The sequence below is a fragment of the Giardia intestinalis genome, chromosome 1 (assembly GCF_000002435.2).
Source record: "Giardia intestinalis strain WB C6 chromosome 1, whole genome shotgun sequence".
Classification (NCBI taxonomy): Eukaryota; Fornicata; order Diplomonadida; family Hexamitidae; genus Giardia; species Giardia duodenalis.
The window spans coordinates 364,628-378,757 of NC_051856.1; the positions used below are offsets into that span (position 1 = coordinate 364,628).

General features: G+C 48.2%; 8 protein-coding genes across 8 annotated transcripts; 4 read left to right on the forward strand and 4 right to left on the reverse strand.

The window, feature by feature from the left end:
- On the forward strand, nucleotides 1–795 carry GL50803_0022677 (Nitroreductase Fd-NR2; the record flags this gene model as incomplete). Its single annotated transcript, XM_001707879.1, has 1 exon — nucleotides 1–795. The coding sequence occupies one exon, from the start codon at nucleotides 1–3 to the stop codon at nucleotides 793–795; it is 795 nt and encodes a 264-aa protein (XP_001707931.1).
- A 52-nt stretch (nucleotides 796–847) lies between these two features.
- On the forward strand, nucleotides 848–1,513 carry GL50803_0016582 (uncharacterized protein; the record flags this gene model as incomplete). The annotated part of the gene is made up of 1 exon (XM_038045875.1): nucleotides 848–1,513. The coding sequence occupies one exon, from the start codon at nucleotides 848–850 to the stop codon at nucleotides 1,511–1,513; it is 666 nt and encodes a 221-aa protein (XP_037901564.1).
- GL50803_006147 (uncharacterized protein) lies at nucleotides 1,473–2,342 on the forward strand (the record flags this gene model as incomplete). The annotated part of the gene is made up of 1 exon (XM_038046272.1): nucleotides 1,473–2,342. The coding sequence occupies one exon, from the start codon at nucleotides 1,473–1,475 to the stop codon at nucleotides 2,340–2,342; it is 870 nt and encodes a 289-aa protein (XP_037901565.1).
- Nucleotides 2,343–2,352: 10 nt separating this feature from the next.
- GL50803_006148 (Alanyl dipeptidyl peptidase) lies at nucleotides 2,353–4,638 on the forward strand (the record flags this gene model as incomplete). Its single annotated transcript, XM_001707877.1, has 1 exon — nucleotides 2,353–4,638. One exon carries the CDS (start codon nucleotides 2,353–2,355, stop codon nucleotides 4,636–4,638), a length of 2,286 nt encoding a protein of 761 aa, XP_001707929.1.
- Nucleotides 4,639–4,663: 25 nt separating this feature from the next.
- On the reverse strand, nucleotides 4,664–5,623 carry GL50803_0016581 (uncharacterized protein; the record flags this gene model as incomplete). Its single annotated transcript, XM_001707875.2, has 1 exon — nucleotides 4,664–5,623. The coding sequence occupies one exon, from the start codon at nucleotides 5,621–5,623 to the stop codon at nucleotides 4,664–4,666; it is 960 nt and encodes a 319-aa protein (XP_001707927.2).
- A 70-nt stretch (nucleotides 5,624–5,693) lies between these two features.
- On the reverse strand, nucleotides 5,694–8,396 carry GL50803_002902 (Argonaute; the record flags this gene model as incomplete). The annotated part of the gene is made up of 1 exon (XM_001707874.1): nucleotides 5,694–8,396. One exon carries the CDS (start codon nucleotides 8,394–8,396, stop codon nucleotides 5,694–5,696), a length of 2,703 nt encoding a protein of 900 aa, XP_001707926.1.
- Nucleotides 8,397–8,643: 247 nt separating this feature from the next.
- On the reverse strand, nucleotides 8,644–11,346 carry GL50803_003409 (Coiled-coil protein; the record flags this gene model as incomplete). Its single annotated transcript, XM_001707873.1, has 1 exon — nucleotides 8,644–11,346. One exon carries the CDS (start codon nucleotides 11,344–11,346, stop codon nucleotides 8,644–8,646), a length of 2,703 nt encoding a protein of 900 aa, XP_001707925.1.
- A 172-nt stretch (nucleotides 11,347–11,518) lies between these two features.
- GL50803_003408 (U2 small nuclear ribonucleoprotein A', putative) lies at nucleotides 11,519–12,676 on the reverse strand (the record flags this gene model as incomplete). The annotated part of the gene is made up of 1 exon (XM_001707872.1): nucleotides 11,519–12,676. One exon carries the CDS (start codon nucleotides 12,674–12,676, stop codon nucleotides 11,519–11,521), a length of 1,158 nt encoding a protein of 385 aa, XP_001707924.1.
- Nucleotides 12,677–14,130: the final 1,454 nt, after the last annotated feature.

The following is a 14,130-nucleotide window of genomic DNA, read 5'->3' on the forward strand; positions in this document are numbered from 1 at the left end:
ATGGTTGAAGGTTATCCTGTGTTCCTAACCGATACCTGTACAGGGTGCAACATGTGCGTAGAGGTGTGCCCGACAGCAGTTCTGAAGGTGGACCCCGAGACAAAGGTAGTGGCGTACGCAAATCGCGATAATTGCATTTTTTGCGGGCATTGCGGGGCCATATGCCCAACCGAATCGATAAGCATGTTTGGTATCACCCCAGAGAGCGAGGAGAATGCAATAAAGACAGATCCACCGGCAGTTCGTGCCGTCAAGATGGCTCGCACGTGTCGTAAGTACCACCCGGAACCTTTACCGAAGGAGGATCTGATGCAAGCGCTTTCCATAGCAAAATACTCGGCCTCTTCATCAAACATTCGTCCTTTGCACTTCACGGTCCTGAGCAGAAGCCTAATGGACACCCTTAGCCTTTCGATAGCGAAGGAGGTTTCAAAGAATCCTAGATATTCCAAGGTTGCCGCATTGGTGGAAAAGGGTATTGATGTGGTTTTTCGTGGTGCCCCACATATGATACTGATGTCTGCACCTGCTGACAAGGCCGCAGTCGCAATGGCAGATGCGTCCATCGCTGGACGGGACATTCAGCTTAACGCAGAATCTATGGGCCTGGGGATGTTTTGGTGTGGCTTCCTCTTAGCTGCTGTGGCTTCTTCTCAGGAACTGCATGACATTTGTGGTGTTCCAGAAGGCCACAAAATCCTTATGGCGATGGGGATTGGCCGCCCTAAGGTTAAGTTTGCCCGGCCAGCTCTTCGTCGAAACCTTGAGGAGGGTGTCGACATTACATTTAAGTAATTGGTGTTAATTGGTCAGGTACACAGGCAGAGTAAACAAAGAAAAGCTAAAAATGCTTGCATTCAACGAAGTCAGTTATCTGGAAAAGACGGAGGATATACGCGCTAACTCGTTTAGCTATCATAACAGGATGTCCAGGCACTCTAGAGATTCGGAGAGCCCCCTACCAATTATCCAGGAGCCTCCGCTCCCCAAGTGCTCGACGTCTGTTCTTCGCCGGATCACGCCTCCTATTACAGGAAACAGCTCGGGCTATGGATATCAAGCTGAAGATCAACACGGCGTTAGCTTTCTTTCGGTAGGGAGTAGAAACTTTTTAACAGAAGGCAAGCTACCACAGGACATTACAGATCTGTACAACTGCTATCGCCCCATTATCATGCACACGTACATGACTGGAAGAGCATACGTCCCCTGTGAGCGTGTGCACAGCCCTTTAGTATCCTTACAAGACAGAGCAGGAGCACAGATGTTTCCGGAGAGGCACTTTTCAGGAACAGGAAATGCAGCAACACATTGGTATTCAAAGGAATGCGCAAAAACGGCAAAGCACGTATTGCGGCTTATGAACTTCGCACGAATAGAAGAGCCTGAAAATTTGATCTGCCCTCAAAAATTAGGTGGGCTACAGTGTGCACTAAAGGCAGACAAAAGTAAGTTGGAGCATAGGCATAAATATGTACGTCCCCGCACCAGTGCGAAAACGCCAGCTGACTAGGCTAGAGGCGTGTATCGCTAAGCATACCCTCGCAGACGCCGATCTAACTCATCAGCATATGCAGATCCGCTGTATACCAATAGACGTCAAGGACCACGAATCTCTTAACAGGAAGCTGTATGATGAGTTGCGATTCCTTTTCACGGGGACCGCATGCCCAGAAATTCGTGAGATCTACACACGGTACTTCACCAGAAATGACATTAGCATTGAAAACCGCCGAGAGCGTGCTTGGAAGCACTTTCTAGCGTCTAGACGGGCTCACAACCTGCCTCAGATTGCATTAGAGGTCAATGGCGCATTTTATATTTTAGAGGACGACCCACGGGGAAGGATTGCCCGTCTCCCTGCGTCCCTGCAGGGAAAGGCGCAAGGATTGTTAAATAAAAATAGATCACACCCAGAATCTAGTCTCAAGTCTGCCAAGTATAAGAAGTACATGGTAGGACTTGATGAGCCTAAATATCAGATACGCAGCCTATCTGAGTCAGCTGCCCGGAGGTTCGGAGCGTCAGCTGCCACCTCATCTATCGTCCTTCCTGTTGCAGAGTGGCGCAAGCTCACAGAGGAGAGAATTGAAACACACCACGATCATTGTGCAGCTACTTCCTCTATCTTCGCAGATTCTGACCTTCCGTACGATTGTGCTTCCAGCTTAGGGCCAACTTTCAACGTTTTGGAACGCTATCGGTCAATAGATAACTTTGATCGAGATCTCGCCAAAGAGACTCAGAGAGACGAGAAAACCAAGGAGCCAACTGAGTGGTACGAGATCTATAAGAGTGATATTCTCACTGTTATAAAGAATATCTATCGCAAAAACATGTAGCTTTCAAAAAATGACGCTATCGGCCTGGATTATACTAGTGACTCTTGCCATGGCATCTGTCCTAACGCCAGAGGACAATGTCCGTCTGCGCCGACTTACTGCGTATGTAGCGAACGCAGACGCCTCCATAGTCCTTTTAACCTATACAGAGTACGAGGAAGGCACAAACCACGGAAATAGTATGCTCTGGAGAATCAATGACCCGCTTGAGGCTGAATACCCATTTGACCCGGATGACATATCCCTTTTGAATGCAGAGAGGGTATGTCCCGAGCTTGTAGGAGTTGGGGATCTTCAGTACTCAACGCATAACCAGGCTTTTTACTTTACAGCCCAGGGGCCAGATGGCACGAGCCAAGTTTACTCGTATAACCACAAGCTGGAGACGTGCACGCAGATATCTTTCCTGCCTATTAGCGTTTCCAACTTGAAGGTCTCACCCAAAGGCAATTCCGTCTTGTTTTCCGCAGAGATATTTGTTTATCCCAATAACCACGCTTCTGTAGATGATCCCTTAAATTTTGCACACGACGAATTTGCACGTATTCAGGCCAGACCCTACAAAGCATTTGCTTACGAGCAATTGTACACACGCCACTGGGATGAGGACATCCTTCCATCGCAGTACCGCCACCTTTTTGCAGCACGGTTAGAGCGGTCATCTGAGTATGACGACGACTATGTGCGTATCACCGTGGACAACTCAATCGATTTGATGCCTAGATTTGATGGAGATTGTCCCATGAGGCCGTTTGCAGACGCTTCTTCATACACCTTTGATTCTCATGGCCGGTATGTTGCGTTTGTGACACAAGTGGGGTCAACAGCTGCCTTTTACACCAATGATTCGATTTGGATCACCGACCTTCAGCAGTTTCTGGACGCTAAGAAACCAGTTCGTGACGTTGTATTGCCTCTTAGATGTGCTACCTGCTGGAATAAAGCACGAGACCAGCGACCGGCTTTCAGCTATGACGGTATTTTCCTCTACTATGCGTCCATGGACGAAGAGCAAAGTGAGTCTGATCTCTTACGTCTTCGGAAGCAGAATGTCTCTGATCTCTTTGAGTACGACTGCGATTCACTGTTTTGTGGTCCGGTGACTGGAGAAGGCGTTTTTAATCTGACTGCCGGCGTTTTTGATAGGTCCATTGGCCAGTTTATTATCCCTACAGACTCCACTGAAGACTCTATCTATATCCTTGCGGAGGATCACGCACGTACCAATCTGTTTCGATACAACGAAGAATCCTCGACCGTGACTCGTCTGACATACAATGGGACACTCGGGTCTCTGTTATATTTACGGCACAACAAGATTTTCCTTGCTACAATGTCTTCGTACACACGCCCAACAGATCTAGTAATGCTGGATCTTACAGTCGCCACTGAATTTACTGCCACGCGGGATCCATCGGATACTATGAAGGATGATCTGATTAAGATTAGCTATCTGACTGACTTGAATAGGCAGCGTTTGAGGCACATAGATGAATTACAAGAGCCAGAGGAATTCTATCTCCCCAGCAAGAGCTTTCCTGACCAGTACGTTCATTCGTGGTACTTTGCTCCAGCGAACCTGAGAGACAGTCACGAGTATCCTCTTATCCTCTATGTGCATGGTGGGCCAGAATCCCCGTGGGCCAACTCTTGGTCGTACAGGTGGAATCCGCAGCTAATTGCAGCGAGAGGATATGGTGTACTAGCAACAAACTTCCACGGATCCAGTAGCTTTGGCGAGGTGTTTCAAAAGTCTGTCCGTGGGAATTGGTACAGCTACCCACTGGAGGACATAATGGACGCTTGGTCTAACATTTATACGCATGCGGATAAGGCATATCTTAGTAGAGAGAAGGTCTGTGCCATGGGTGCAAGTTTTGGAGCCACGTTCATGAACTACATGAATTCGCACGTCAACAATGTCACTTGTTATGTAACTCACGATGGAGTCTTCGACACCATGTGCAATGCGTTGGAGACAGATGAGCTCTTCTTCCCAGTCAGAGAGTTGGGCGGATTTCTCTTGGATGAGCAGGTGGACAATCAGCAACTCTATGAGAAATGGAATCCAGCGCGATTTGTCGAAAACATGTCCGCGCCAATGCTTGTGATCCATGGGCAAAAGGATTATAGAATTCAGGTTTATCACGGGATATCCCTTTTCCAGGCTCTTCGACTCCGAGGAATAAAGACAAAGCTTGTTTACTTTCCCACGCAATCCCACTGGGTATGGCAGCCACAAGAGAGCCTTTTCTGGCATACGCAGGTGTTTGACTGGCTAGATACTTACCTTTAGTCTCTTCTCATAAGTAAATGATCGCTTACTCGTATAAGTGCACAGCGTGGACATTGGTGATAAATTCCTCCAAGTGCCTTCCTGTCTGCATCACAGTTTCAAGAGAAACGTCAGATGTGTTAATTGAAGGTGCCACTGTTTCTTTTGCAAGAGAAGATACCTTTAATGTCAATCTGGCGCGATATCCGTCGAATAGTGGAGAGCCATCGGCACACTTCAGCAGCGTACACCAAGCCTGGAGCTGATGAAAGACAGGCAGATACAGATGATGGCAAGGATGTATCCGTTTAAGATCAAGAGCATTGAGGGAATGGACGTATTCATAGAAATGTGCAAGAGTGTCAGCCCACTGTGAAGAATGCTGTGCAACGGTGAGCATATGAGGGGTGATTGAAAATTCGCAAAGAAAGGACTTCCGTATCGTAAGAAGCCGACTTGTGGTAAGGGACTGCTGCGGTAATAATGAAAGTAGCCACACGTCATACTCTTTCCCCATGCGCATAGCTCGGAGGTGCCGGCCTTTTTTCGGCCGTAGTGAGAGCATGAAAGATTGGTCTTTATTTTCTAACATACTGCTAGAGTCGTCCGAGGATTCCTCCTTCGATTCTGATAAAGCAGGGGCCACCGAAGTTTCCGATCCAGTAAGCTGTGGGGGTGCCGGCAAGGGATAGTTGGCAGTCACATGCTGGTTGGCGGAATCTGTCCCTGGAGGCGTCAGCCCCGCCTGCAGAGAAACGGGGGTGGCGCATATAACTTTTAGAAGAGGCTCCTGATAACAGAGGTCCTCTTCCTTTTCAACTGTGTTCTCCATAGTAAAGTTTTTGGGCTCCGTTGTTAGGCACATAAGAGCATTCATAATTGCATAGAGAGGAAGACTCCCCACACACTCTCGCAAGCTCTTTTTCAGATCAATTTCGCAGGCAGCATGCGGCATAGCCTCACAGCCGTAAGGAATCGCAGATAAAGACCGAGATTGCTTCTTCATAATTTTTTCCGCCAAAGGAAGCAAGAACACATATTTATTCACTAGTTGGCGCTGTAGCCTAAGTAACGACTTATATGAAGAATGGTCTGTACTGAAGACCAAATATAGCACACGACTCAAATAAGTCATCCCCATTTCTTAAAACCTCCCCGCAGAATTTAGAAAGGTGATGGGCCATATGTAGGACATGTGGCAAAGATATTGCTTGTGGCCAGTTGACGTACCCGTATGCCATCGCATTTGTCAGCTCAATGAGCTGATTAAATGAGTCGTTGTCTACTGAGGCCTCCATGGAGTCAAATATGATCTTGTAGCGGATTGGCTTGGGAGTTGTTCCGTGAACTATCGCCTGACTGGCCATAAGAAACTCGGATCCCTGCTGTCTATTGTCCGGGCTACGGTTAATCACATAGTACCCTGACCGTAAAACAGTACCCCCAACAGCGGAAAAACGCATAGCGCACGTTTTCTGAGCAACTATAACCTTCAGGTCACACATGGGACGGTTGGATTTGTGATATATTTGACGCAAGCACTCATATAACGACTTGATTTCTACCTCCAAGGTGGCGCTGATTTGGCTGTCTGATACCCCATCCCGGAAGATGACAATGTGGTCTGGTAAGATCCTGTTATTAAATGCAAGATACACATTACAAGAGTTCTTAATGAAGGCCTCCATAAGAGTTTGCTGCTGGAGCTCTCCCCCATGATTCAATCTGTTTGGCACGAGAGTCTTCTTTTGAGAGTAAATGTACTCAAAGGAGCCATCATACGTAGATATAAATCCTGCGGTTGATATGGGCACCTCTGCCGGCCTTCCTACGGTCTTCTTCGGGCGAGAGATGTCAAGTGCACACAGCATCGTAGATTTGGAGTATACATTCTGCGGGGGGAGTACGGGAGCCCACACAGCCCCGCCTGCTTTAGCATATATTTGTTGGCAGACGCTCCTGAGCACTGCTTGGTCATACCACTGCAGCTCATTTTGAGATGACTTTGGGGCCAAAAGGCACTGGGTAACAATCCCCATATGTGTATAGAATTGCTTGATACCTTTGTACAAGTCTCCACGATCCTGCTTAGGTCCTGGAATAACGATCACAACAAGTTGAATCTTGGCCACTATCTCACTCTCTCTGGCATCTTTGTACTCTAATCTAAGCTTATTGAGTAGCGCTTTGAAGGCGTCCTTATATGGTTCCACCCTGTACATCTCACGTCGCTGGTTGCTCAGCTCGACTGCTATAAGTGGCGGGTCTCCGATGTTAGGAGCCGTAGTGCCTGCCAAGGAGCGAACTCGCTCAGTAAGTTCTTTCCTAAGTCTTCGTGCATAATCATTCCCTAAGTTCCGTGGAACCATTATCGCCCAAACAGGCATGCCCGTCGCAGGCTGATTGTTATTGGAATAGTAAATCGGAGACACTCCGGGTGATTGGAGAAGATTGTGAAAGACACCCCCACTATCATCTTCAATGGTAACTATACGAGAGGTATTGTCCATCATGAGCTTGGGGGGCTTGCAGACAAATGTCTCCAGTTCCAGAGGATTGCTGGTGAAGCCGAATCCATAATCTCCCAAAAGAGACTGCAGCTCTGTGTCTTCCGCAAGTCTCGCAGCAAACGCTGTTGCTTTTTCGAGCAATGCATCTGGGCTCATGGTGCTCAAGGCGACAGCTGCCCTATTAGTGCTGAGCTTGGAGACACCGTAGGGGGCAATTTCATTGTCACTTATAATAATACAAAGGGATGATGGTACATTACAAGGTCGTACAACCTTTCCGTTTTGAGTCCTCTTAAGTGGGGTGAGTTTAAGGATGAACTTGTCCTGCTGCATTACAGAGTTACAATAATCGTTGTGTCTCAGTAAGGAAAGTCCAGCAGAGTCAATCTTATCTCTATACCTAGTTGAGTAGTAGGTAAAATAGTCTGTTTCATTGCCGTTTGCCAGTGGCGAGACAATGGTCTGCCCCTGAACTATAGAGTGGACTCTGAAAACCTTTCCGTTGTGCATAGCCATCACAGTGATGACTGCCAGTGCACTAGGGTGGATGTTTCCACGTCTCTCGGTAAGAAGCTCATTCATGGATTTGGAACGAACCTTTGTTGTTTCTGGAAGGATCTGAAGCCCAAGCTTCCCACGCAATGTCGCCGTGGTGAGCCGGAAGCCGGGGATCCAGCAGATGTCGTATCCTCTTCCATCAATCTGAATTGCGTGTATAGATGGATTCCTCAAATCGTAAAATCCTGAGCGAATATTGAGCATACCAAGAGAAGATTCAAAGGTACGTCTAAGTAAAATATTTAGTAGAATCTTCATGGACATCAAGTCCGTGGGATCCATTTGGCGAACCCGAGTAACCTTGACAGTAGCTTGAACGGGAGTAATGGGCGGTCCTGCTATGTTATTTCGCATGCCCCCTACTCGCCCACCTCTCCTCCTCGGTTTCTGGGTTGACAGAAATTCAACTGTATGTGTTATAGGCCTGGATCCCAGGTCAATCTGGGAGTAAAAGGAAGATATCGGGCAAGCGTCACTACTAGGGAAATCTATAATCAGAGAGTAAAAAAGGCCGTGCTCCAAATTATTTCCAAGGGCCGCGTCCTGTTGCTCGCAAAACCTCTCCAAGGCCCTACAAGAATCTGCGTTGTCCAGGCTATAGCCTTGATTTGATATATGTATTGAGAGATCATACTGATATACAGGTCTAGCAGATGGTAGAACAGTATACGGATAAAAGTTAATTCGTGAGGTGACAACATCTGCTACCATTTACAAAGTTTTTTATATTGATGGAGATCCCAGGTTTGACCTACAAGTGCTCCTGCCAAGGCCCATGCCGCTGCACCGCAAAGGGGAATAGCGTTGTTTACATAGATCCCAAATTCACGCAATCCAAGGCTACACCGCCAGGTTGTGTTGGACCGAATTGCCCCCCAGGAACTAAACCTGTCTCCTAACCTATTTGTAAATAGTAACGTGCGACAAAAATCGAGGCTATTGGTTTGCTTATGCTCCATTAAGGCTCCTGCTCCCCAGGGGCAGCCCCACTTCGACCATCATGCGTTACACTAAATCCTCCCCCAACCATTCTGGATGCCGGGCCAGACCCGGAATTTGCTGGCCTAAAGCCGTTTATGCCGCCTTCAGTGGCTGTCCCGTCACGGAGCATTTGCTCGTATTCTTTCTTCTTCAGAGAAAAGTACTTGCGCTTCATGTCTTGCAGATCACGGGTAAGCCTTTCGATGCTATCTTTGTACTCGCTAGACTGACTCTGGTACATAGCAAGCTCGCTGCTCAGAGTCTGCAGTTGTCGCGTCTTCGTCTTCAACGCATCCTGATATGCAGAGAGTTTTTCCAAAACCTCGGACCCTGGTTGCCGCGACAGTACCTTTTTCAGGTCATTGTAGAGCTTCTCCTTTTCTTCTAGCTCAAGATTCTTAGTGGAGCATTCTTCGGACTTCTGGATAAGTCTTCGCTGGAGATACTGGGTCTTCTTGATCAATTCATATGCTGCAGGATCGGATCCTTCCAGCGAGCGCCATCTATGGATATTTACGGGAAGCTGCAGTTCTTGAGACAGCGCCCTGGTCTTTGCGCGCTCGTCGAGCAGGTCACGTTGCAAGCGGTAGAGCTCCTTTTTGTAGGGTTCTATGCTGGCGGCTTGTCGCCGAAGACTCACTATCTGTCGGCGCAAGTCTGTGATCTTGGCCCGAAGGAGACGAATATCCTCTATCCTGTCTGAATACTGCTTTTCTCCCTTTGCCAACGTTGCTTGCTGCACTCTGACACGTTCATAGAGGAGGGAAAGCTCATCATTACGTCGTATCAATTGCGTTCCGAGGATGTCACGCTCCGATACAACAATACGATACTCCTTCATCTGCCTGTCTCTTTCCATATCAGACTCCGTTATTATGCAATTTAGCTTGGCTATCTCAGTCCTCTGGATTGCTAGAGCCTCCTCTGCTTCTCGAACCTGCTGCCTGGTCCTCTCAAGCTCCTGGACAGTAGAGTCCTTCTCCTTCAACGCGCTCTTGTGGGCAAAGTGCTCCTTTAGCAGGCTCTCATCTTTTGTTTGTATCTCCGATTTAAGCTGGTCTATGACGTGAGACAGAACACGAAACTTCCTCCTTAGTTCTGAAACCTCGTCCTGTGCCTCCACAAGGGACTTTGAGTAAAGATTCCTGTCTGAACGAACACTCTCATAGAGAGCCTGTTGCTGTTTTAGCTTCACATCCGCGTCCGATACCCTTTTTTGAAGATCTGAGATCGCTAGATCACGGACCCGTATCTCCTGCACGGCCTGAAGATACTTTTGCTGGGCCTCGGTGGACTTTTGGGAGAACATTTCCCTCTCTTTTTCAAGCGAGAAGATGATTTTGCGCTGCTTTTGTGATTCATTTCTAAATGAGAGTATCTCTTGCTCGTAGTTTTTGGCTTGGTTCTCCATACGCTTTAGTAGATCGTCCTTGTCTGCTATGGAAACTTGGGCAACATGAAGCGATTTCCCAACAAGCTGAGCTTCTCGACTCAGCTGATCGTGCTCGCGGCCAATTTCGTTATTCTCATGCTTAAGTTGCTTGAGCTCTTGTTCAGCTTGCGTCAGCTGTCCCTTGAGCTGCTCTACCTTCTCTTCTGTATTATGCTTGGCTATCTCCAGCGAGTCCAGCTTACTCTGCAGAGAAGTGAGAGTTTTTTGGGCTTTTGCAGCCTCTGCTCGAGCCTGTGCTGCCTCTTGTAGATGCTGTTGGATCTGTGTTTCCTTCTCGGCGTTAGAGCTCTGTAGATTAGTGGATTGTCTGTTTGCTTCAGAAAGATCGGCCTTTAGCTTGTGTATTTTGTCCTGTAAAGAGCTTATTGTAGCCTTTGTTTTCTGGAGCTCTTCATATTCTTGTCCAGATCGTGTTTCGGCTTTGGTAAGCTCTGTCTTGAGGTGATTCACATCCTGTTCCTTGTTGGCTATATCTCGCTCGAGGTTCTCACACTTTAGACGGAGGGATGCTAGCTCACGGTCCAAATGCTCCCTACGCTGTAACTCCCGGGCTGCCTCAGATCTGTGTTGCGCGACCTGCTCTTTCAGCGCACGTACACGTAACTCCGAACTGACCTTTTCAGACTCTAGTTGTTTAATGCGATCTAGATGTTGATTAAGCTCTTCCCGGAGAAGAGAAATGCGCTTTCCTCTGTTTTCGTACTCCTGTTGCAGCACTGCCTTCGCTCTCAGAAGGTCTTCAATATTCTGTTCTTCTGGTACTCCTACGTTAGTTCCTGCTGTCGCTGTATCTATCATCCCTCTAAGGGATTGGACCTCGGCTCTCAATTTATCAATCTGCTCGGTTTGAACTCCTTCCTTCTCACGTGCCAAATCGACAATCTTCCATGCTTTGTCTATTTCTGCCTTTAGTGAAGAAATGGTTGATTGATCCTCCTTTGAAAGCCGTAACGCAGTCTTTATCTTCTGATTATTGATGCTCAGATTCTGGGCTAGCTCTCTTACACGCTGTACAAGAAGCTTCTCGTTCTCGTGCGATTTTCGCAATGCTGTGTGAAGCTTCTCGTATTCTGTCCGAAACAGGTCTAGAGAAGAGTCACCAACCAGTTCGGCCAAAACTTCGTGGAAGTCTCTCTCAATGGCCGCAAATGCAGCATCATCGATGGCCAGGTCATATGCCGCAAGTGCCTTCTCGTCTATCTGGATAGGATCGGGATTATCTGCCATGAGTCTTTTTCCAGATTTTGCAAAATTAAATGTCTTAATTAATTTACAAATTTAATTATGGAAAAACTCAAGCAAAAACACTACAGTTATTCAATTAGAAATAGATTTAATAGAAGATTGGCACTGGCAGAACATTTATTGTGAGGCTACAGACGAAGATGAGAATGGAAGACTAGGCTCCTTCCAGCTCAGGAAGATCAGAGGGGATACTACCTTCAATATCACTGTCGGACACATCCTGAGTGTGGACAATAGGTTCGAGTTTTCGTGCATCCTTGTCTGGAGCAATGACCACGGGGGTCTGGCTAGTAAGCTCCTTGGAGGATGAAACCCAGATACCTTCCTGGAGTGCGCTGGGGTTTACGACACGTACATAGATCTTTAAGGCTCCAGTAGACGTAATACGACGGCACACAACGCTGTCTGCAAAGATCTCATAAGGCCAGGCTATCTGCATTTGCTTTTTACTCTCCTTACTGACGAGTAGGATAGAGAAGGGATCTACGTCGATTTCGAGTAAATCTGTCTGCATGTGGATAGGAACCATTATTTTGCAGCAGATTTCTCTCCTACTAGCATCTTCTTCGAATTGGAATGCGAAGCCTAGCTCGTTATACTGCCTGATTGAACCGGTATTGGGATCTACTGTGCGTGGAGGGCGGCGTCTTTCCTCCGGCAGGATATTTTTATTCTTATACTCAGCCGAAGCCGTCTCTTCTGCAGCACGTTTAACCTTTATGTTAGCATCTCTATCTTCATAGTCACTGTTATCACTGTCTTCGTCCCAGCGAGGTATATCACACTCCCGAAAGGATGTTGCAGTTATCTCCGCTAAATGTTCATTGTAGATACTGTTAGCCAGGATGCGGTCTGTGCGGGTTATCTCATGACCATCAAGCTTCTCTAGATGTGGAAGTACAGTAATCAAATACTCACGCCAATACGGATAAGTAGTGAGAGGATTCCCCACCACGTAGAGTTCTGTAAGCCGTGAGAGATGGCCCAGCATTGCAAAATCTAAGTAATTATGGATATAGTTTGCTGTTAGATCCAGTTTCTCTAAGGATTCCAGGGAAGCAAGATTTTCTAATTTAGTGACTCTATTTATTGCTAGATTGAGATACTTTAGCTTCTTTAGCGTGCTTAAGTTCTCTATGCGCCGGATTTTGTTGTTCTGCAGAAGGAGAATCTGCAAATTTCTACAAACATCCCCAATGAGTTCAATCTTTCTGATCATGTACTGATGCAGCGCTATCTCTTCCAGGGTATCCAAGATACTATTGTTGTGCTCTGAGCGCTTCCTGAGAAGATCCAGGGTTATCTTGACCATGCCTTTTTAGATTTCAGAAGAATCAAAGAGATTTACTCTTCCTATGAAAGCATCAATTTCTCTTGTAGTATTGCACTATCCGTGCATACTATATGTTGTGCATAGGTCTTCACACTCCTTTACTGCATGAGTCATAGCGAAGATCAATCCATGAGCAAGCGAACGGCCAGTATAACCTGGATGTCAACTATTAAGGAAGCGCTCTGAATGAATAATTGCCCTTCATGTGAGCCATTGCCGCTCTGAGTAGGCCTCCCGCTCACCGCCCGGGATCCAAATCCAGAGTCCGAAGCTCGGATGCCCTCGATCCCGGCGGAAGAACATCTATGCCTCGTCTCTCCTAGAAGCTGCCGCTCCTCGCGGTGCCCCCTAGGACTTTCCTTCCTCTGGCCCGTCGGGGTCAACTACCGTCTGGCACTGGTGGGCACCTACTATCTCAGGGCCTTGCGTCAGTCGCGGCGATCTAGTCTCAAGAGCAATTGACTCTGGCAATGTACTCCAGGATTGCTTCGTGGTGCTGATGCTCTACGACGAAGATCCCACGCCACGACCCCGGGTGTCTACCCCGTTCCTCGGGGTGCTTCTTCGTCTCCTCATGGATTGCACCATCAGTCCCGAGTATGACCGGAGGGTGCGCTCCTCGTGCGCCTCTGTCTTGGAGTCATAGTACGCGTTCGTGGATGCCGGCGGAGTACTCCCATGCGTTGGCGTTGGAGGAGAGGTCTGGCTTCTGGTTTGCCCTCCTATTCATGAATCACAGTGCACTCTTGCAGCTGGTCCGTCACCCAGCACGAGATCACATCGACGCTCACCCTGTGCAGCGTGTCTGGCTTAGCTGACCTGTGGGCTGGTCCATCTGCACAGCACACTTGGGGTGATGCTTCGGTCTGTCGAGGCGTCGTCCAAAGCACCAGGAGCGATCAGGACCGGTTCACCGTCAGGCCGTCTCTCTCTACAACCGGCACCCGTCTACTCGATGGTGTCAAGGGATTACCAACTGCTGCGGCAGACGCCAGACAGGTGTTCCAGGCCGCCACTCTTCGGTGCAGGCAGGATCAGTCCGCCTCCGTCAGCCAAGCACCCCAGGGGCTCCATCTCTTGCCGAGGGATTCACATAGGCCACGTGCGGGTCCATCTCGACCAGCGTGGCGAGTGATTAGTGCCATCACTGGCTTCGGCCCTCCGTTGCCCTGGGAGCTCCTTCGACCGGCCAGGAAGGAGGCCTCCTGCCCCTCTGTGTTCCTATACTTGTCAGTGTTGACCGTCGAGCCATGTTGCTTCACCAGGCCTGCCGCCTCTGTGACTACCCCCGCCACGTCATTGTTGCTACTATGGAAGATGAGTGTGTCGTCGGCATGGGCACTGAGCGGGGTCTCTCCTCAGCTCCTGGCGAGCAGGTTCTGTCCCGCGCAGCACAGAAGCATGCGCAGGGCCCCGAGGGACCGAGTCCAGGG